This window comes from Amblyomma maculatum, chromosome 4 (genome assembly GCF_055883805.1).
Source record: "Amblyomma maculatum isolate TAMU_Amacu chromosome 4, ASM5588380v1, whole genome shotgun sequence".
NCBI lineage: Eukaryota > Metazoa > Arthropoda > Arachnida > Ixodida > Ixodidae > Amblyomma > Amblyomma maculatum.
The window spans coordinates 128733288-128756787 of NC_139347.1; the positions used below are offsets into that span (position 1 = coordinate 128733288).

Sequence of the window (23500 nt, forward strand, 5' to 3'; positions counted from 1 at the left end):
TTTTGCATCTATGAGAGTTCAAACCATTTAGGCTCAATTATGTTATTCGAGTTCAATTGGTGAACCATTTGATCTTAATTGGTAACCAATGATTTCCAACTGGAAGCACCAATTCATACCAAATGATTGAGCCCAATGGGTGGCAAAAACAACTGGTTTTTGACCATTTCAATTGGGAAATTTCCAATTGGCCCCATTGGTTTTTTGACTGGGAAGGAACTCTTACAAATGAATGAGTCCAATGGGTGGCAAAAACAACTGGTTTTTGACCATTTCAATTGGGAAATTTCCAAATGGCCCCATTTACTTTTTGACTGGGAAGGAACTGTCCCTAAGAGTAAATTTTTCCTTAACTCCCTTTGCCAAAAATTGTACTTTACTAGATTTTTATTTTGAGATTTGTGACTAAGAAAAGAGGGAACCACAACCATAGAGCATGGGCTTGGCAAGAAACCACGGTGACAGAACTCATCATAACATGCAATACAGCTCGCATTATCTGGTGCGTGATCCTCAGTTCACCAGCTAGAACACCCAGGTAATATGACACATGAAGAAAGGTAGAGTCGCATGGTCTTGGAGAATAGCTCACAACAGAAGGCCTCACTGGGATTAACCATTGCTAGAAATGTGGGTCCTCTGGGTGCCCGACATGCTTACAGGCACTGCAGAAGGCTTGGCAAGAAAGCATGGTGACAGAACTCATCATAACATGCAATACAGCTCATATTATCCAGTTCGTGGTCCTTAGTTCACCAGCTAGGAAATATTGCTTATCAGGACACCCTGGTTAATACGACACATGGAGAAAGGTAGAGTCGCATGGTCTTGGTGAACAGCCTGCAACAGAAGGCCTCACTGCGACATCCACGCAGATCATCGGTGTCAAAGGCCAACCCTTTCAGTGGTGATGGTGTTAATTCTTGCTGCCCTTCTGGTTGTGACGGAGGGATGCAGGTCTAGCCTTGACCGGTCTTTGGCCATGACCAGATTGAATTACTGCTCCTGTCAATTACAATCGGTAGTAAGCGCACTCTTTCTCTCACAAATAAAAAAGAAGGCAAGGTGGCTGTTGACACTGCCATTGCTGGCTTACCAGACAACCATGGAGCACAGACGACCAAACAAGAAAAATTACCCAACTGATCCTATTGACCAGTGATGTCCTTTAAGTGCAGAACAATCCAAATGCATGTTTTTGAACTCTAATTTCTTGCATCACCATTTTTTGAAGCCAAAGGTTCATTAATCAGCCAAAATCAACCTGACAGGCTGCCTGACCTTCAATGAGCCAGAGATCACAATGTGGCTATGCAGCTTAACCATGGTACCCCCTGTGGTGTACTGCCACTCGACCTTTGATGGCAGATACAGTATCACATGCTCCTTGTCGTGGAAGGTGTCCTTGGCTGCAAAACCATGGCTGCACATCTCTAAACCTATGCCTAACCACAGCAAAACCAAGAAAAACGATGCTTTTGCTGCACCTAACTAGGTTTAGCAGGATTAAACCTCAGCCACATTATTGCGGCTCACTATGGGGAAATTCAGCCCATGCCTTATAGCACAAAACAAATTGCAGCACAAGGAATGGTGGGCGAAAAATACAAATAAGGTGGAAGCAAAAACCCCAAAACATGTCAGGTAAAAGTCAGTGACTGAACAGTATTCACTCCTGGCAAGACGATAACCAGGCAAGGTGAAAGTTGATTGCATCCATTTGTGGACATTTTTTCTTACGTCGTATATAGTTATCAGAGATGTTTTTCTCGGTGACATCAATTACGGAGACATTTTCTCTGGGCACGTTTTTCTGGAACCCACTGCACTTTCAAGTCATAGCTATTGCAACTGTTAACTGCTGGCGCTGCACTGCCCCACAAGAGAACACAGAAAAACATCCCTACTAGCGAGGCACATACTACGAACTGGCGGTTTATTTCTAAAATGAAGGAAGAAAAACATTCCATGACTAAAGAGAAAAGAGGGACCTATAAGAAAAGTTTAAGACAAAATATCAAAGGAAAATAAAAAAGAAAACAAGATCATAAAGAAAAAAGAGAATGAAGACAAAAATTTACCTGAAAAAAACATGCCTACCTTCATGTCCTGAAAAAGCAGCTGCATCTCCTTGACCCAGTGTGGATGTCCTTCAGGGTACTATCTTGTGTATGCGATGGCCAATAGTACCAGCAATTGACCGATTCGTGCAACTAGCCACCACACAAGTTTTACTGAGTATAGCTACTGCTCAGTCATTGAAATCGAAACAAGACAAAAAAATTGGATTACTGATTACTTTGCAATCATAGGCAAATAGCACATGGTGATCCCTCTATAGCAATGTATGCATCATTAGAAACAATAAAAGATGCAACCAAAAATGAGATGTCTTTAGGCAGGAGTCTGCATGTTTTGTGTGGCAACGACTCGCCTTTTATTGAGTAGCTCCAAAGCATGGGGCTTAAATTATGAAGCTACGCGCACATAGTCCATGGCCGTGCCAAGTGCAACGCGTCATTGGCAAGTCGTGCACTATGCCTCTGGTCACCTTTCGTCGGTCGCACGCACTCCGGTTGATCCGCCGACAATCGCAGCAAAACAAGACAGTTTGTCAGGCGTACGTGGGACTGTGGCTTGAAGAGAATGCTTCCTACTCCAGACAGCAGTTGTGCCCGAACTGAAAATCCTACTCACACTTTTTTTTTTTTATTGCGCACTTTCAATTTATAAATAACGTCAACAACAGCAATGCAACCTTTCCAGCAGGGGCACAAATCAAATTCGATGCCAGAGCTAGGAGGCACTCTCTTCAGCACGGGATAAGCACACTCAACGCCACTGTCAGACATTGACCGCACGTGCAAAACAGACAAAATAAAGGTGCACATAGCTGACACCTGTTGATGACGATGCAACATGCAATCCGATGCCCTGACACTCATTAGTGAGACGCCAGTGATGCACAACCTCCTTCGCCATCCTCGCGCCAGAAATGCATGTTTGCTTTGCAGAAATGCGGGGCATCAGATGATGATAAACAAACCGACAAACCACTGGATCTCTCATGATGCATCAAAGTGTCAAAAATCGGGAATTGCAGATCGTTCCAACTTAAGGGGGGGGCCACAATCTAACCTCTGAGATAACAAGAAAAAGGTTTGTTTCGGGAAAAAGACGAAGAGATCATTATCTACTGAAGCACTGAGCAAGGAACTGAAGGCAGCCCAATCGCAACATAGGGCTGATACAAAGTGTTACGCTAGCAACCACTTTATGGACACAAATTCGCACTAGACATTTCGGCATGTACTCAACTGATCAGTGCCAAGGATGGGTGGCAGATCCATCCACAAGCTGTTTGCAGCACTGTGAATCCTCCACCCCAACAGCAGTGGCTTAGTGGTTAGGGTGCTCGACTACCGAATCCAAAGATGCATAATGAAATCCTGGCCCTGCAGCCACATTGTGATGGTGAAAATCAAAGTATGTGAACGAACCTACCTTAGGGGGTAGAAATTATCTGGAGCTATACGACCTCTCTTATAGCCCAAGCTGCTTTGGAATATTCAACCCCATAAACCATAATCCAAACCAAATGAAACGCCAGAAATGGCCAACTGTGAGGAGAGCGGACACCAAGAAACTGAACGGCAGACTGGACACGAGAAAGTCAAACTGCATGTAATCGTATGCATTTACATGCCATTTCCATGCCCAGACCTGCCATGGTGGCTCAGAGGTTAAGGCGCTTGGCTACTGAACCAGAGTTCCCAGGTTTGAATTCGACCTCCGGGGCCGCATTTTGATGGGAGCAAAACTCAAATGCGTCCGTATGCTGTGCGAGTTCAGTGCCTGTTAAAGATCCCCAGGAAATCAAAATCATTTTGTATCCCTCCACTGCAGCACATTTCCCCTTTTCTTTCGTTTGCACCTTCCGCCCTCCCATTAAGATGCAGTGCAGATGTCCATAAAATAGTAGCAGTAGTAAACATTTTATTCAGGAAGAGAAGTGTGACAGATTTTCCGCCTTTCCTTTAAACCAATTTATTCCCATGCAGTTTCTTTTTATTTATTTAGACTGGAATGTCAATAATTTGTGCTAGTGCTCGAACCTACTTTCAAGGGTTGACATCACTTAATGTCAAAGTTATTAATTTTAGATCTACAACCCTTTCCATTGTTATCAACTGAACCCTTTTCGTTAGCAACCCCGCCGCAACAGTACAATGGTTGGGACGCTCGACTACTATGCCCATAGGATGCAGGATCAAATCCCAGCCACCGTGGTCACTTTTTGACAGAGGTGAAAAGCAAGGTGCCAGTGTGCTGTGTGATATCAGTGCACGTAATCCCAGGTGGCTGAAATTTCCGATACCCTCCACTACAGTGTCTTTCATAGCGTTAGCCACTTTGAGACATTAGACACCATAAACCAACCAATGCTTCTGTTAGCCTCTATATCTCAGTCTCATAATCTCAGCCTCATAGATGAGTACCAGTAAGTTACATGCTTCACTCTCGAGGGATATTGGAAATATGCCCTTCAAAATATCACAGTACTTTGCAACTGCACTCCATTCCAATAGTATTATTCAAGTTATTTCAGTTTTATGGTCCGGACCTAAAATCGCTACCTGTACAAAGCAGACGGATGTTTCTACCACTTCCAGTGCCCTGTGACCTATTGTAAACTGTTGCTCCCTTCTGAGGTAGTTGAACATTCTACTGCACTTGCCTAGCTCACTAATTTTCACTGTCAATTAATCCCCATTTACTCAGCAAGGCAATGTCATCCAAGATCTGCAGGTTACCCTCTTCAAGAACCCTTAAAATCTTGGGAGACACTTGGGCATCGCCCGAGTTGACATGACAGCGTCCATGTTTTTGAGACGTTCGGTGACTGTTGGCTTAATGCCAGGTCATGACAACACCAACATTTCAGAGGAAGTTATTGCTTAAAATTGGCAGGTGTAACTTCGCATAAATTGATTAAGAAGTGCGAAACCACTTTCTAGCGTAGTTTAGCACAGAGAGATTGGCACAGAGTTTGGCAGTGTTAAATGTGTTTAATCGGTTTAGTTCTTGGGGAAAGGTGCAGTACCTGTCTAACTTCCCAGCGGACCCCTACAGTTATAATTAATGGTACATAATTAGATGTGTATAGACCTTATGCAAAATCTGTTGCTCATTGCGTTGATAGTGAGCGTTTCTGCCATGTTGGAAGATTCCGGAAACTGTAGCACATGTTAGTTATTACGAATGTAGTTCGCGAAAGAGCTGTTGTCCGCGCAGGCAATGCTTGGACCACTGGCCCCGCTCTTTCCGATACTCAGTTGATCTAATTTATGACCTTCTGGCCTCTTCGAACAGGATGCCACTTGACCCCCAGGGCCACAACAGCCACTCAAGGTTCCTGAAAAACTTCGCTTAATGTTGGAATCTCGAATGACGAGAAGGGAGTCGAGCGGGGACAACAAAGAAAGTACCCGTGGGACGCAAGTCAATGAGTTGCTAAACGAACAGTGCGTGAGGTGAATGCGTTTGTAAGCTGTCCTTTTCTCACCAGTAAATTAAACTGTTTTGTTCACAGGGTTACTTGTCTTCCTCAACAAGAATGTATTCACGAAAAGGCAAGACATAATAGTGCCGAAACCCGGGTAGAAAGAAAGCGAAGAGAAGAAATTCAGAACAACGAATCATAGTTATTTCCCCATTGTGATCTTTCATCGCAACGGACCAGAAGTCTCACAATGCTGCCACATGAAGTTGCCTCATCTCTTGGCCCATCATATCATACCCACCTCATAATGCGCACTGCAGGGCAAAGGCCTCTCCCATATTCCTCCAACTAACCTGGTCCTGTGCTACTAGCTGTATCCACTTGACCCCTGCGAACTTCTTAACCTCATCTGTGCACCTTTCTGCCACTCCCTGCTGCACTTTCCTTCCCTAGCAATCAATTTCAGAGGTGGAAGCAGGCTCGAGCATTTTGGAGCTGCTTTGGGAACTGTAGTAGAGCCATTTGAGAGCAGCTCTGGAGCAACGAACGAAAGTTTTGGAGCATTTGAATTGTGTTTTGGAGCATGTTTCTAAGGTCAAACACCTTTGATAATTGTAATTTTCTTTTTCTGAAATATAAAATCTCCAATCTGATTCCTTTTTACGCCAGTTCAGTGCCTTTCCAACCTCCCACTCACCTCTGACAAGAAAACAGCCAAAACATGTAAAGATATAAAATATAACACAGGCCAACCTTAGCGAAAACTTATCAAAGACTAGCAGCAAACGTAACGCTTGCTGGTGCACTTTAGAACTGAACATCTAGTCTCAACAAATGCGTTTACCTATTTTGACTTGATAGATTAAAATGTCGAGCCTACCAATTCGATGTGCTCTAGCAACGCTACTAATTTGGAGTTGAGATTAATTGGCATGACATTTCTGCTCCCTATCTTGTGCACATCTACTTTATTTTCCTTATTTATAATACACCTCAATGCCCCTAGATATGGGGTATTACATGATCTCTTTTGATCGCATGCCTCGGCTGATAAATTCCTTAGCACATGGATATTTCGTCAACAAAACAGGTGCCTTCAGACCACAATAATGCGCCTCGCCAAGGTTGACGCCAGTGGCACTCCCTTGCTTTTAGCCTACCGTGGGATCGCAAATAACTGCAACACGACCTCGATCGTCTTGTCCATTTGTAAATATGGTGGAGGTCTACAGGAGTGAAAGCGGGCTCGGGCATTTTGGAGCAGCTTTGAGATATAGAGAGATTAGCTTTGAGGAGTAGCCTTTCCAATCTACAGCTTTTTTACTTCACTGCCTTCTGCCAATAGTTAATCATTCTTTCCTTGAGCAATGCTGGGGCTCATTTTTAAAATTTTAGCAATAAATTCTGTATGCCTTGCCAACAATCTTGAGAAGCTGCCTAGTGATTCACAGCTTTGGCATACCAACCCATAACACTTCAAGTATGGTTTTGTCTGCTGTAGGCCTGGCAGGCATGTCACTGACAAACAGGCTTGATGGTGAAGTAACTGCTTGTTTTCACAGCAGAACCACAAGAATAACTCATGCAATTTTTTGCTGTCGGGACAAGTTTTTTTCCTAACCGCTCACGGTAGTTTGCGCTACCTGCCTCGCTTGCTGTTCTCTCCACCAGCGATTTAAAAGGCTGAGAGGGGGTGTTACGTCACATACACAGTGCATTTTTTTTTTCACAATTATCGTTAATTGCCGGTGGCTCATACTAAATTTACTTGCGAAAAAATATTTTTTAAGCTCCATGCTTCCTTTCCTCGCAAAAGTTTTATTTGTATTAAGCCCAGCACAAGATTTGTTTATATCTTTGTCACTGGTACAATGGCACTGTTCCCGCATTCAGCTAAATTTGATGGCAGAACAGCAAAATAGCGAGTTTGGAGCAGTTTTGGGGCAATATTGCATTTTGGAGCAGGGAAAGTACTTTGGAGCAGCATGGAGCAATTGGAGCAGCACTTCCACCTCTGCAATTTGTTTCCCTAAGCGACCATCGGTTACTTTCTTTTCGCACTACATGCCCTGCCCATGCCCATTTCTTCTTGATTTCCACTAGAATGTCATTACCTCAAGTTATTTTCTTGAAACACTCTGCAAGCTTCCTATTTCAACGTTACAGCTACCGTTTTCCGTTCCATAGCTCTCTATGTTGTTCTCAACTTAAGTGGAACCTTTTTCATTAGCCTCCATGTTTCAGCCCCCCAGGTCACCATCAGCCCGACTATACCCACTGCAGGGCAAAGGCCTCTCCCATATGTCTCCAATTAACCCGGTTCTGTTCTAGCTGCATCCACTTGACACCTGCAAACTTCTTAACCTCATCCGCCCACCTAACTTTCTGCCGCCTCCTGCTACGCTTTCCTTCCCTTGGAATCCAGTTTGTTACCCTAAGCGACCATCGGTTATCCTCTCTTTGCACTACATGTCCTGCCCATTCCCATTTCTTCTTCTTGATTTCCACTAGAATGTCAGTAACTTGAGTTATTTCTCTGACCCACTCTGTACACTTATCTCTTAATGTTACCCCTACCATTGTTCGTTCCATAGCCCTTTGCGTTGTCCTCTAGAACCCTCTTGGTTAGCCTCCACGTTTCAGCCCCACAGGTAAAGTACAGGTAAGATGCAACTGTTGTATACCTTCCTCTTTAGTGATACCGGTAAGCTTCTAGTCATAATCTGCGAGTACTTGCCAAATATGCTCCATCCCAATCTTATTCTCCTAGTTATTTCCCTTTCATGGTGTGGATCTGTGGTTACTACCCGTCCTAAGTAGATATATTCGTCTACCAATTCCAGTGCTTTGTTACCTGTTGTGAGCTGCTGTTTCTTCCAAAGGCTGTTGAACATTACCTTTGTCTTCTGTGTATTGATTTTCAAGCCTACCTTTCTACTATTCCTGTCTAGGCCATGGATACCTCTTTGCAGTTCATCCCCTGAGTAACTTAATAAGGCAACTGAATTGCAGTTTACTGAGGAATTCTCCATCAACCCTTATCCCTAACTGTTCCCATTCCAAGTCTCTGAATAATTTCTCTAAGCAAGCTGTGAATAGTACTGGGGAGATCGTGTCTCCTTGCCTAACATCTTTCTTTATGGAAATGTTATCACTTCCCTTATGCAGAACTATGGTTGCTGTGCAGCCACTATAGATATCTTCGAGTACTTTCACATACAGCTCATCAACTCCCTGATTTCGCAACGCCTGCATGACTGCTGAGGTTCCTAATGAGTTAAATGATTTTTCGTAATCAATAAATGGTATGCATAAGGACTGGTTATATTCCGAGCATTTTTCTGTCACCTGGTTGATGGTATGGATAAAACAGATAGTGAAATATCCTTTCCAAAAACCTGCTTGATCTTTTGCTTGACTGAAGTGTAAGACTGTCCTGATTCTGTTAGAAATTACTTTATACACCTTATCTCCTGGCTATCTGAAGTAATTTTGGTGATCTACAATGAAGGTTGTTCAACGATGAAGCACCTCTGCAAAAAACGAAAGGTACTTCACACTCAAGTTACCGAACTTATAATGGAATGCCTTGAGCGACTCGACAAGCTAACACGGAGCAATGATAATGTCCTGCATGCTCGACTACGTCTCTCCATACCTAGCTAAACGCTGGAAGTCAGCTCGAGGAGTCACTGGATGATGAAAAGGCCAAGACAGAGTACAAACAAGCTTTCGAATACAACAATCGAATCATAACCGTCTTGGCAAAGCTGCAACAGTGTATCACCAACACGACTGGAAACCCATCGACTCAGTGAGAGGACAATGATGTTCACACGACGACCTCAAAGGTTAGGACCATGCTGCCAAAGCTGGAGCTCATGAAATTCACCGGACGGCAAAACGACTAGCAGCCCTTCTGGGAGATGTTCGAAGTCGTCGATAAAAACGAAGAACTATCTGTTGACAAGTTTCACTACCTGAAGGCATCTGTCACTAGTGATGCTGCCGCTGCACTCACCGGACTTCCATTGATGGCATGATGCTACAAACGCCATAAAGCTCCTCAAGAAATGCTTTGGAAACAAACAGCTCGACCAATCAAAGAGCGCACAATGAAGCTGATTGGTGTCCAGCCAGTTCGCTCTTCGAATGATGTATGTAGATTTCCACCTCTACAATACCCTGGCAGCACACATCAAAGGTTTGGAGACACTGGACTCCTAAACAATGCTTCTCTTGCCGATTGTACAACGAGCAGTGCCTACGGACATCCTCCTCGAATAGAGCCGCAAATGCGTCATCGAGACAAGTAATTACTTGGGCGGGAACGAGGAATCGAACGACAGTGCTTCAGGAAGCTTGAACGCAAGAGAAAAAGGTAGTGTGACGTCCTTCATGACTCATTTCTTTCCTAAAAGTAAAAGTCAAAAGTTGAGATAATTTGGCTGTCTTAAGCATGGATTTCATGAACGGCTCTAAAGAAAACAGAAAAGATCAACCAAAGCCCCCATGTAAATCGAATAAGCCCTTACCAAATGCTGCAACCTTGCATCAAAACCAGGGTGTCTAGCAAACCATTATTTTCAAAGTCCCTGACTTTTTCAGGTTTTCCCTGATTATTTCAGTTCAAATTCCCTGACGAGTGAAGAGGCTAAAAAATCTAGCTGCTAATAATAATAAGCAAATAATTCACAACAAAAAGTTACTTATTAACCATATTCTACAATTTACAACCGGCTGTCATTAGCGTTAATGGCCGTTAAGAACACCAAAAGTTCACTGAAAATTAAAAGTGCACTGATGCCAGCCTCAGAGCATGCGAGCTGCCTACCCCACAAACAGCCGAGCCAATCCAATCCAATATGGCTGCGCGCACACACTTCGCAGCACAGCTCGCCGATCGCTTCCTCCTGCTTTTTGTCGCGTACTACTTTCACGCCGTGCTTCCGTTGAGTACCCACTTCACATGCGTATTGAATCTTCTATTGTGACAGCTGTGTGCCAGCTTAAAATGAAATTGCACTGCAGAATATATCGTGGATTTTCTGACTTGGCGAAATGCTTGATGGTTTCCCTGACATTTCACCGATTTTTTCCGGTGCATAAAAATTCTGACAATTCCCTCCAGACACTCCCTCCAGATTCTGCCTCCATAGTGACAATGCCTTGTTCCGCCAGCCTGGATATGTAGATAAGCTTGTGCGCTCAGCTGTTTTCTGGCATACAAATTAAATTAATCAAATGTACACCATTATAATAGTACCACAGCATCAGTTAACTTAAGCAAGTACAGGTTCCTCTACATTATAGCAAGACTTCACAGTAACACGTCACCCTGTCTAACCTGATGCATCTTTTTATGATGAACCTTTGTTTTTAGACAGATTATTAATATCATGCCTGACTCTATCAATACAAGATGCAGGGCTGCTCGAGCATTTTGGAGCCGCTTTGGGAGCAGTAGTAAAGCCATTTTGGAGCAACTTTGCAGCAACGAAACGAGAGTTTTGGACCATTTGAATTATATTTTGGAGCGCGTTCCTAAGGGCAAATGTTTTTGATAATTGCAGTTTTCTTCTTCTGAAATAAAAAATTATAATCTTAATCCTTTTCATGCAAGTTCAATGCCTTCACAAGACAAATGGCCAAAGCCCATGTAAAGATATATTATATAACAGAGGCCGGCCTTAGCAGAACTTGTAACAGACTAGCAGCAAACGTAATGCTTGATGGTGCGCTTCATAATTGAACATCTAGTCTGACCTAATGCATTTACCTATTCTGACTTGATAGATTCAAATGTCGAGTCAACCACCTCGATGCGCTCTAGCAGCGATACTAACTTGGAATTCAAATGAATGGGCATGACATTTCCACTCCCTATCTTGTGAATATTAATTTTATTTTATTCACTTAGAATACATCTCAAAGCTCCCAGATGTGAGGTGTTACATAAGCCTTTCTGATCCTATGCCTGGGCTGATAAATTCTTGAGCACATGGTTATTTCGTCTGCCAAAACAGTGCCTTCAGACCACAATAATGGGCCTTGACAAGCTTGCCGCTGGTGCCGCTCCCTTGCTTTTTGCCTACCGTGGGGTCGCAAATAACTGCAGCACAACCTCGATCATCTTGTCCATTTGTAAATATGGCTGAGGTCTAAGGCGTTGAAGCAGGCTCGAGCATTTTGGAACAACTTTGGGATTTAGACAAATGGCATTGAAAGGTAGCCTTTCTATCCTGCAGCTTTTTACTTAATTGGCTTCTACCAATAGTTCATCAGTCTTTGCTTCAGCAATGCTGGTGCTCATTTTTAACATTTTTGCGATATGTCCTGTATGGCTTTCCAACACTCTTGAGAAGCTTCCTAGTGATCGACAGCTTTGGCGTACCAACCCATAGCACTTCAAGTATGGTTTTGTCTGCGTAGGCCTGGCAAGCTTGTCACTGACAATGAGGCTAGACGGTGAAGTACCTGCTTGTTATCGCAGCAGAACAATAAGAATAACTCGTGCAGTTTTTGCAGTCGTAGTTTGCACTACCGGCTTCACTTGCCGATCTCGATTCTCTCCTACTGGCGATTCAAAAGGCTGAGAGGAGGTGCTATGTCCCATGCACAGTGCATTTTTTTTTTTCGCAATTATCGCCAATCATCAGTAGCGCATACTAAATTTACTTGCGAACAAATATTTATTATGCTCCGTGTTTCCTTCCCTTACAAAAATTTAATTTGTATTAAGCCCAGTGCAAGATATGTTATATCTTTGCCACTGATGCAATGACATTGTCCCCATGTTCTGCTAAATTTGAAGGCAGAACATCAAAACAGCCAGTTTGGAGCAGTTTTGGAGCAATATTGCATTTTGGAGCAGGATGGAGCAGGCAAAGCAGTTTGGAGCAGAATGGAGCAATTGGAGCAGCACTTCCACCCCTGAAGATGACACCTCATTTCAACCATAATCTTGGTAACACATTCTGCTTAGTCATCGGCTTTCCTGAAGCAACACATGGTCACCGATCGCTTTGTCTTTTTCCAACTTCAGACACCATTTCACAGCTGCAAAAACCTCTCTGAGGCTGCGTGAGCTATGTCAGTACCAGGTACTCACTACTAGGAGTAAACAGCACAAGGGGTTTATTTCTAGGTCATGATGGATGGCTCATCACGCAATGACAGTGTTAAAGTCTCTCGAGGTGAGATGGGCTCTAGCCCTTGCTCCTTTGAAAGTAGATACTTTAATGGATGCTACGAGACCAAGCCACACTACATGGCTTAGAAACATTACACGGCCTTAAGGCTCTATATTTTTGACAAAGGCACAATCTTTTTATATTTGCAAAGTAGACTAACTGAGCCACTTTTTGTTTGCACCGGCACACACAGGCCCATTATACCTATGCTAAATTTTTTTCATACTTACTCCGCTTATTTTCGTTGAAGAAGCTTCGCGGGTCAGTTCAAATGCTTTGCGTATCTCAATTGCGAACATAATAAACTAGATGGCTAACCATCAGAGGATTAAAACTTATCCCTTAACTTAAAAACTATGTAATGTTGCATTTATATTCCATCTGTAATTACACACCGGGCAGTTCACCGGGATGCTCAGTTCAGGCCATGAATGCCCTTTCACCGGAAGCTTAGGCATTCAATGGCCCGTTATCTTTCAGTGTCAACTGCGATATCTAACAGTCCTACTAACCTGCACAGGAAGGGTGGTGGACACAGCATGTGACCCATAAATAACGAGAATATCCCAGCCTGCGTTATCGCTCGCACTTCTGCCTGAAACAGAAAAAAGAATAATTTCCCTCTCCCCCGTTTTCCTTCCCAAGCCTGACGACCCGTGGTACTGCTGCCGAACTTAGGAAAGTTGTGGCGAGCATATCCGCCAATCGACAACCGGAGTGAGCGCAGTGTCAGTGCCACCGTGGGGGGCCCACTACTTTTGGGGCCCTAGCGGCGGCGGCCTTTTGGGATAGGCACCTGAGCGGGTGACCAGCGTAGAGAGCGAGTCGAGGCGTGGGAAGCGAGTGGCCATTGGGTGACCACCCTCCTCCTCTCCTGGCACGTGCACGATCATGCGCTCAGCGTCGTGGGCTGCGTCTGCATGCACGCGCTGCACATGGCTGCGGCAGTCCGCGCGATTGTACGACTGGTAACTGCAACGTGTACACTGATATCGGCTGTAGCCCAGGTGCACAGCCGCGTGGCGCCTCAGGCTCGAGAAGCTTGAGAAAAGCCGCTCACAGCGCAGGCACGTCAGCCGATCATAATCAATAATGGCCAGGATCTTGCGCTCCATAGCCGGTGAGACGCGCTTGTTGGCGGTGCCGCTGCTGCCGCCGCTGCTCCCACTACCACCACTACCACTGCTGCTACTGCTACCACCACTGCTACCACTGGGGGTCACACTACCAGCACGCTGCTGAGGAGTCCTGTCTGGCGGCGGCATAGCTGCAGCAGCACTGTCAGCAAGGGCACTGTTTTCAGTGGGAGCGACACAGTTGGCAGTCCTGCTTGGTGCAGCAACAGGGGCCCTTCTGCGTGGCACACCCTTGCGGGCTGCCTTCTTAGCCGGCTGCCTGTCCGACAGGCGGCAGGCACACGAGGGCCGGCCACAGCGTCCGCAGGCGGCTGCCCCATTGTTGCGCATCAGGCAGTCGACCATGTGCTGGAGGCGGCTCTTGCGCAGCTGTACACCCCCGCGGATGCTGTCGCGCAGCTTGACAATCTGTTCCTTGGTCTGGCCATGCACGCTGACCAGGTGCCGCGTGACGCCCCACATCTGCACAAAGCTGGCACGGCATAGTGGGCAAGGGTAGTAGCGGCGCGTAGTTGAGTGCAGCGACACCATGTGCAGGTACAAAGTCTTCACCGACGTGTATGTCGTGTCGCAGCTCAGGCATGCCAGCCGCGACAAGTCGCAGTCGCTGCGCGATGACAGGTAGCTGGTGCGCGACGAGGACGCCTGGCTCGACGAGGGGCCCCGGCCTGGCGGTGGTGGCTGCGATTCCCCACGTCCCGCCTCCACCGTGGCAGTGCCCTTGTCGGGCTCGCAACGGTCCTGGCGCACAGCGTTCGCAGTGGTCGCAATGGGGGTGAGCTGCACCTGCTGCGGTTGTACTTGCGGCAATGCCCGCGGTTGCACCTGCGGCTGCACCTGTGGCTGCATCTGCAGCTGCTCCTGCTGCAGCTGCTGCTCACCCGCAGGCGTGGAGAGGGCGCACAGCGGCATGGCCTCGCACAGGTGCTGGGTGCAGTAGACGCGCTTGTGGGCCAGCAGGTTGGCGAGGCTGCGGAACAGGCTACGGCACACCTTGCACTCAAACAGCACGCTGCACTCGTTGAGCAGCACATCCTTCACCTCGCGGCTGCCGTTGGCCATGCACTGCACGATCTGGCGCACGCCCTGCACGCCCAGCGTGATGGGACGCTGCAGCACCGAGTGGTCCTCCTCCTCCGCTGCCTGCACACAGGGCCGGCCAGGCCCCAGGCATGCTGAGCCCCTCCCGCAGCGCTACCGTACTTCAATATCGCTTTGCTACACTGAGTGCAAGCCCTGAAATGAGCCTTCTCTGTCAGGGGCAGCTAATATTACCAACATGCAAAGAACTGTCACAAAAATGCATAATTATCTGATGCCATCCAGTTCCCATACTTTTTGTATTTCAAATGGCAGCATTTTCTGGATAGCAGTCTTGTGAAAATAAGGAGCAGAAAATTATTTGCTGCATTGCTGGGCCATCAAGCGCCGAGGGTCACCTGCATGCTTTATCCTCATGATAGCTTATTTTCAAGTTGAAATAATGTCACTGTGCAGTAGCTGAATGTTGGCCCTATAACAGTAGTGTTTAGGGTACTACTGCCTTCTACTGATCACACATTTTCTTTGCTGTGAGAATCAACTCATTGCCAAGAAAACCGGCAAAAAATTCAAAACTTTTTCAACTTGGCAATGTTGGTTTCCAAGGCAGTCGCCGTCTGAAAACACTGACACTACATCGGCAATGAACTGCTCGGTGAAATTGCATTAACTGAAATGTATAGCTTGTTTTTTTTTATGAAAATAAGAGGCCTGTGGTAGTTTTCAAAACACTACCAATAATACAAGACTGGTGACACTTATTGCATATATCTGCAACAGCTTTTTGCAGGTAGCAGCACAGTCAATATCACTACCACTGTAAGCAGGGGGCTGTCAGCCTTCTTAGAACATTTCAAGAGATCATGTAAAAAGCAAGGCTGAACTGTGTAAGAAATATCAGCTAGTTGAAAGAAAATAACATTAAGGCACCTAAGCTTTTTTCTGAAAAAATAACCTTCTATAAATTTAAGTGTGTCCACTCCAGACAATGCTGCTCAACCGCCATCCGCCAACGTCGGACGCTTTCTCCATCGTGTGTTGCGAACCCTCTGCGCGCTGTGGCTGACGTGCCTATGGCGCTTTTGGACGTTAAAAATCAGTAAATCTCTCTCTCTCTCTTTTTTTTTCGGGAGTCATCCATTCTTATTGTTGTGCTGTACGCGCGGCGTAGCATAATATATGGCGGCTGCGAACGTTAAAAAGCTGCTTCTTTTTTCTTTTTTTTTTTTTTTTTTTGCGGGAGTCGTTTATCCTTGCATGTATGAATCAATGAAAGCACGGGGTGAGCTGCGATCATGCACGGGCTTTTAGCATTTTTCGCTCCAAACAGCATTTGCAGCTATCTTGCTTTGCAATGATTTTGTGGCAGTAAACCACCGCCAAGCGCGGCGTGATAAATCGAACCAGGCTTGTGCAATCAAGCCATCACGGGCACTCTGCCAAGTTCGCTCCCGGCCACCCAGGAGTTATCAAAAGATAAATGCACGGTGACATGACGTTATCGCTGCGAAGCATCTTGGCACGCTGCCAAGAAATGAGCTGAGGATGAGACAACCGAAACGGAGTGGTGCGCGCCGTCGACATGCAAGCGAAAACGCTCGCGATCTCTGCCGCGGCGACAAAGAAACCTAGCTGCCGCGGTGACTTAGGCGGCGAGAGGGACACAGTTCCAACAAGTTGGATAGTTTTCACTTTGTTGCTGAGATCACTCAATCGCTTACATGTGAGCGAGCTGGCCTTAAAGCTTTTTTTTTTTCCAAATTCTCAGGTGCAAAAGTTGAGGGTGGGTTCATTATGCGAGTGGGTTGATTACGCGACAAATATGGCATCGTTTTTTCGTATCGTAAGTGCCATCACAAGCCGATTTCGGTATATCAAATTATCAATATATCAAACTATTTAGCATTCCCCTTCAAGTTCGATATATCCAGGTTCGACTGTATAAAGGTCTTTACTGTATCAGTGGTTGGTGATAAAATGGCCCTGAAGTTGCCGTTCGGCAACTAAATGGCTACTAACTGAACACGACTTACTACTTAATGAAAAAAAACCTCTCTCAAATACCTTCCATCTTTTTTATCGTCTCTTCATCCCATTTTTTCAGTTATAAGATTTAAGATTTGTTTTTTTTTACATCTTGTGGAAGTACTTCTCAAGCGTGAGGGCAACGTGGCTACGAATACAACTGAGTTTGATTTCAAGTGAAAACAAAAGCGTTGCATGAACGCGGCATCATCATCTGCCGTTTGTAAAAAAGCAATAGACGAGAAATGCGCGCGGCAGTCAAGTGCAACATGCCACGCCTGCAGTTCCTGCCACTGCTGCCTCGTGCTGCACAGTGCTGTGAACGTTTGGTCGTTTCTTGCCTTCCCTATTTCTTGCTGCATTTTTACCCTCCTTAACATTCTGCCGCCTTCTTTCCATGCTTGTAGACAGCTGTACTTTTCTTTTTTCATAAGCGCTGCATGTTTTCCCTCATGGCTGCAAGGCTTACGTAAAGTTGGCTTCTCCTGACTGCTATCATGGCTAGTGGTAAAGCCATTTAAAAGAACACTCGATTTTGCTTTTTTCTTAAAAATAAAATTGGTTCGCGATAAGGGGGAGGCGCCTTCACAGCCACACGCACTTTACTATTACTGATTTTTATCAAAAATGTCTTTACTATAAAGGGAGGAAAATGTACAGTCGTCTATGGAAGATGAACTGAGGCTTCAGATTCACTTTACTATATCAGTGTTTACTATAGCAGGGTTCTACTTTCCAATTCCTCATCATCATCATCAGCCGGACTATGCCCACTGCAGGGCGAAGACCTCTTTCATATTCGTCCAATTAACCCGGTCCTGTGCTAGCTGCATCCACCTGATCCCTGCGAACTTCTTAATCTCATCCCCCCACCTAACTTTCTGCCGCCCCCTGCTATGCTTTCTTTCTCTTGGAATCCAGTTTGTTACCCTAAGTGACGATCGGTTATGCCCGATCGGATCAGCATAAAAAGTAATAAAACAAATTTCTAGCCGCAACAAAGTATTTTTGAGGTTACGTTTTTGCTTCAACAAAACTTTTGCTAAGTGAAGCTGGTTTTAAAAATGTAATGAATACTACAGTCGAAACCCGCGATAGCGAAATCTCGAGAATATGAAATTCTTGCCGCAATGAAATATTTCCGAGATCCCGGCAAATGCCCATAGGGGCCAATGTATTTCGTATCTCTCGGTAACGAAACATTTTTGTACCGCAATCCCACGATAACGAAATTTGCTGCAGCGTCGGTCCGCATACTGTCTCCCATATTATGAATAACAGCGTCAAAAAAGCACTCAAATTGAGCAAACTGCAATAGCGCGCTTGCGTGGCTACAGCGAGAGCATTGGCGCCTGGCAACCTTGCAGCCGGAACAACTTTAAATCTTTAGCCACCTTGAGCCGGTGCTAGCCACCATACCGGCGCAGCGCGTGTCCTCTGTGATCGGTTCCGCGTGGTTGTTTATCTCGGAGGCTATGTTCAGGGAAGGCAGCGGTGCACATGTGTTCGTTGTGTGTGGTGGCGGTGTGTATGAGCAGCAGTCCGCATGTTTGCGTTTGAGATGTCTCCGCCAGCCAAAAAACAAAGATTTTTGTCTCTGCAAGAGAAGGCTGCCATCATTGCTCAAGCAGAAAAAGGCAGGAAAAAAATGGATATCGCCGACGAGTACGGGATTGCGTGCAGCTCACTGTCGACAATTTTGAAAAGCAAGGCAGCCATTCTCGGTGCGCTTGAGAATGGTGCTCGAGCACAGCATAAAACAGTGACGGCTGCGGTGTTCCCGGACGTTGACAAGGTGGTGTTTGCCTGGTTCTGTGAACAGCGCGCAAACAAAGTGCCTCTGTCTGGCAAACTGCTGCAACAGAAGGCTCTGGACTTTGCCTACATGCTCGGGCATGACCAATTCAGAATGAAGAAATGACCGATGAGGCTATCATCAGCAGCGTGTGCGAAACTGACGACACCGAGGACCAAGGTCCACAACATGGAGAGACGGTAAACCCGAACCCGAGGAATATGTTGGACGCCTTTGACACGATCCGGTCGTTCTTAGGCGCACATGACGACGACGTGGCAATGGATCACTTCTTGCAGTGTGAGAATAGAACCATGAAGTTGCTGCAAGGCAAGGCTCGGCAAACTAAGCTGACTGACTTTTGGCAATAAATTTTCTTTTTGCGGGCTGTTTTCTATCTTTTCTGTCTCATTTTCGCGGCAACGAAATTCTCGTGAAAGCGAATTTTTTTGCTGTCCCCGGCGATTTCGTTATTGCGGGTTTCGACTGTATTAGAATAAGCATACCACCGCTTATCTGCACATTTCCGCATGTCCGCATTGCTCAGCCTCACAAACATTTTCGGTGAAACTGACATGTGCTGCTACTGACCCGCAAATTCATACACACACATGAAGGCCCATTGCTCGGTGGTGGTGACGCCTGGGCTGGCTGCCTTATATAAAGGCGCAAGTGTAGACTCATATTTCCTTCCAATGAGAGCTCGAAACACATGTCTTACAGTGCCACCATCCGCACTTATTGTGATGGGCACGTTCGATGTGATCTGCAGTGTTATTGGTGCCCATGATGACGACGACCTCACGAAGCAAGTGCTCACTGGGTATGAAAACTGCACAAAAGCAGCCATGCAAAAAAAAGAAAAAAAGGCAGAAGCGGCTGACCATTTTTTTGTGCACAAATCATGTTTTTCGACCGTGTAGTTCAATTTGACAGTGTGTCCGGGCCGATTTCGCCTCAAAGAAATTCCTCGTACAACCCCTCAGTTTCGTTGCAGCAAGGTTCAACTGTATTTTTGTACTTGTCTCTGACAGGTAACTGGTAATTTAAGGACAAACATGAGTACTGGATGACACAATGTGTTCTTCGGTGAAAATACCACTGGGTGTGAATCTAAGCTACTGCAGTTAACTGAAGTCGCGTGACATGAATGCAAGCAGAAGGTAGGTTTTTCATGCAAAGTCTACGTCAGCAGATGATGCTTCAGCCTTCAAGTGCAGCCTCTTTATCGTTCTTATTGGTGATGAAACTTTACGTATCACTGCGGGATAGCTGTTTCTGTAGACAGCTGTGCAACGTCAAATCCCTCTAACGTCAGAGCACGCATCACCTCTAACGTCACTGATACTTTGCTCTCCTCTGCAACATGCAGAAAAGTACAATAAAAGAGTAGATCTCGAAAAAAACTTACACTAAACCGACTCAACGGCAAAGCCACATAATCTAAACAAACTTTTACACTATCACCAACTAGTATATTAATGCAATACTTCTTTTTATGGCATTCTTAAAAAACAGGCACTCCCTCTCCATATGAAACAGCTCTTCAAGAGCAGAACAGCATTCTTGTACACCAAACATGCTGCACCCAGTAGGGCCGCTGCTTTGTCGTCATCTGCTCAACGTTCCTACAAACCTACAATGCCGTCAAGTACAGCGTTAGCCTTAAAAATTTCCTGTTCGGCCACGCTAGTCCCGAGGTGCTATCTTTAAAAGTATTTTGTGAGAAAACTGAAGCACAGGCACCTGTGCTGTTTAGCATCTTTAATCTTAGCACTGAGAAGAACTCGTAACACAAATTTATTTTACATCAGTCAGCATCGACAAATCCCCCGAGTTGTCGATGAATGCATCTCTTCTCAGAAAAGTAAACACATTACTTCTTTTATTCTGTCTGCGTGCCTGCTGCATAGCATGCAGGCTTGGTGGCCCTAGAGATGTTGAAATAATTGTTCAACTTGCCCCGACACTGCCACACACGAATGAATCATCCCAAATGTTGTGTCATTGAATAAAAATTGACATTACCTATGTCCTCCGAGAAAAACACTGCTCTTCAGTAGTCAAGAGAACAGGCTCTCATGTTACGCTACAATGTCAGCTCAGCTTTTAAAACATTGAATTAATGTCAAGGCAGTGCAAGTCACTTTCTAGGCATGAAAGAGCAAACAAGGACTATGCAGTGAGGCAGTTTGAACCCTCACCTGCTATTCGTATTTCTTTGCGCCATCATACACTGTGACCGAAGAACAAAACCAACACTAGCACACTTCGGCTAGTAGTACTGTCCTGGAATTTGCAAGCCTGCCACACGGACATCATCACTATACCAGTGATGGCCAACTGGAATAGATGACTGCAATACATCAGATGACCATGTCATGACCCCTTCCGATATTGATATTTATAATACAGTAAAAGCTTGTTAATTCGAACTTGAGGGGAATTAGAAAATTGTTCGAATTAAGCTTAAGCGGAGTTTTAATTAACGAGCAGGCAGCATCTGGCTATTCGGACCGAAGCCAAAATAGCTAATATCTGGGATCATTATCGCGAAATGAGCACTACTACACTTTGCGGTGGATGATTGCGGGTATTAAAATATGCGAGTCTCAACACCGAAGGAAATATAGTCAATAAATTTACGTGCCTGGAACTAATAAGAAATGTACCAGCGTGAGCTTCAAGCTTAATGATGAAGTATGACACTCTTTATGCTTCAAAAACATGTTTATTAACAATAGACTGTCGATCAAAGCATATTAAAATGAAAAATAATTCGTTATTTGCATTTTTTGCGCTTTGTTTGCTGCGACTCGAGAAGTACTGTCTGCAACTTGCCCAACATCTCCTGCGCAGCATCCGAATTCTAATCGGTAGAGAAATAGCGTGTAGCCAGATTGAGTGCTGATGCAGAATCACATGCGCTCGGGGGTGGCAATGGATCGTTCTCTTTGTCGGACTTGTCGTCGCTGTCAGGCGTGCTCGCTGCGCGTGAGTCGTGCTGCTGACTGCACGCAGCCTCTATAACCTTGGCGTCACTTAAAGGCTCCGTTGTCTACGTCCACAAAGCTCTCAAAGTCAACACCCTCCGATAGAACAGAGTAGGCAGTGTCCAGCACGATGGAGTCATCACCTTGAACCACTTGAACATCAAAGTCTGCCGTGCTGCAGGCTTCTGTGGTTTTACTGAAGCCACACTTATAGAAACAGTTTGCGATGGTGTCTACCTTAACGGCGTTCTACGCTGTTGCCAGCATGTGGCAAGCTCCGAGCAGGTTGACATCGTACGGCTTGCCGCTTTCCATACACACAAGAATCCGCTCTAGGAGGCGGTGCCTGTGCAGTGTCTTGAGAATTTTAATAATCCCGAGGTCCATAAGCTGCAGTACAGCAGTACCATTTTCCAGCAAAAATGCCAGGTGGATTGCCTTCAGTCTGTTGATATCACAATGTGCAGAACAGTTGTCTACGAACAAAAGAATATTCCTATTCTGTGCCGCGAACTTTCTGTCTAGAGTGCGCAACCAGTCCATGAGGATTGCTAGTGACATCCACGACTTTTTGTTCGAAGTGTACTCAACAGGCAGATACCCCGCCGGGGTGGCGCAGTGGTTACGGCGCTCGACTACTGTTCCCAAGAGCGCGTGATCAAATCCTAGCCTCGGCGGCCGCTTTTCGCTGCAGGCGAAAAGCAAGGCGCCCGCGTGCTGTGCGATGTCAGTGCATGTTAAGGAACCCCAAGTGGTCTAAATTTCCGGAGTCATCCACTACGGCGCCTCTCATAGCCTGAGTCGCTTTGGGACACTAAACTCCACAAAACCAAACAAACAACAGGGAGATTCTTCAGCAATGAGGCTTCGCTGCTTTGCCTATCACTAGCAAGCGGCACCGTTCCGTACCTGTCACGTTTGCACACACTAGCAGGTTAACCCTTTCTTTGCTTTGCTTCCCGCCTGAGCACATTTTGTCTTTATAACTTGCAGTTTTGTTTGGGAGTAACTTAAAATAAAGTGCGGTTTCATCAGCATTGAAGACATCAGAGAGCGAGTAACCAGTAAAATATTCCTTTAATTCACCTGAGACCCAATTTTCACATGTTTCTTTGTCGACTGTGCTGCCCCTCCACAGACGTTTTTAAACGTCAGCTCATGGCGGGCCTTGAAACAAGATAACCAGCCTTCTAACGCGCTGAAGTCACTTATGCCCATTTTGGTCTGCGAAGTCCGCTGTCTTCGTAGCAATGATGGGTCCACTTAATGGAATATTCCTGCTGCAAACAACATCCTTTATCCATGTAATGACAGCAGTCCATCTCGGGGTAAGCCGATGTCCGTAGCCTTTTCCGCGAGGGCTCAATCTCCTTTTGGTAGGCGTCGATGATCTGCGTCATCCCAGTGATGGACTGCTGTCACGTTCCCCAGTAAATTGTATGTTCGAAACTGCTCTGAACTTTCTTTCCCTTGTTGTTACTTGAATTGTAACTTCCATAGAGTCCTTGTTCTTGATGCAGGTAGACAACATGCTTTTTATGATGGCATACTTCTCGGAAATCGCTGTCTTTGTTAAGAGACCACGTTCGACCGCCCACAATATTTCCACTTTTGTTTTTAAATCCTTTGCAGAGTACTTTCCACGACTCGCCATGACTCGCACAGTTGATAAGACGTCACCGGCGAGGCACTAAACCAACGAGCAAGCTCACGCAACAAGCGGCAACAAGCGCAAAAGACTACTCTTGCTCCGTGGAGCTGCTTGCACCGATTGTGGCCACCGCAGCACAACGAAAACCTGCAATGGCTTACGC

General features: G+C 45.6%; 1 protein-coding gene across 3 annotated transcripts in view; it reads right to left on the bottom strand.

Annotated features, from left to right (window-relative positions):
- Positions 1 to 785: 785 nt before the first annotated feature.
- LOC146192361 (uncharacterized) overlaps positions 786 to 23500 on the bottom strand; it is a 55874-nt gene continuing 33159 nt past the window's right edge. For all 3 annotated transcript variants that reach the window (XM_084602468.1, XM_084602469.1, XM_084602470.1), the window contains exon 5: positions 786 to 14975. In XM_084602468.1, the coding sequence (XP_084458594.1) occupies positions 13449 to 14975 (1527 nt within the window). In that variant the 3' untranslated portion in view covers positions 786 to 13448. The remainder of the gene's footprint in view (positions 14976 to 23500) is intronic.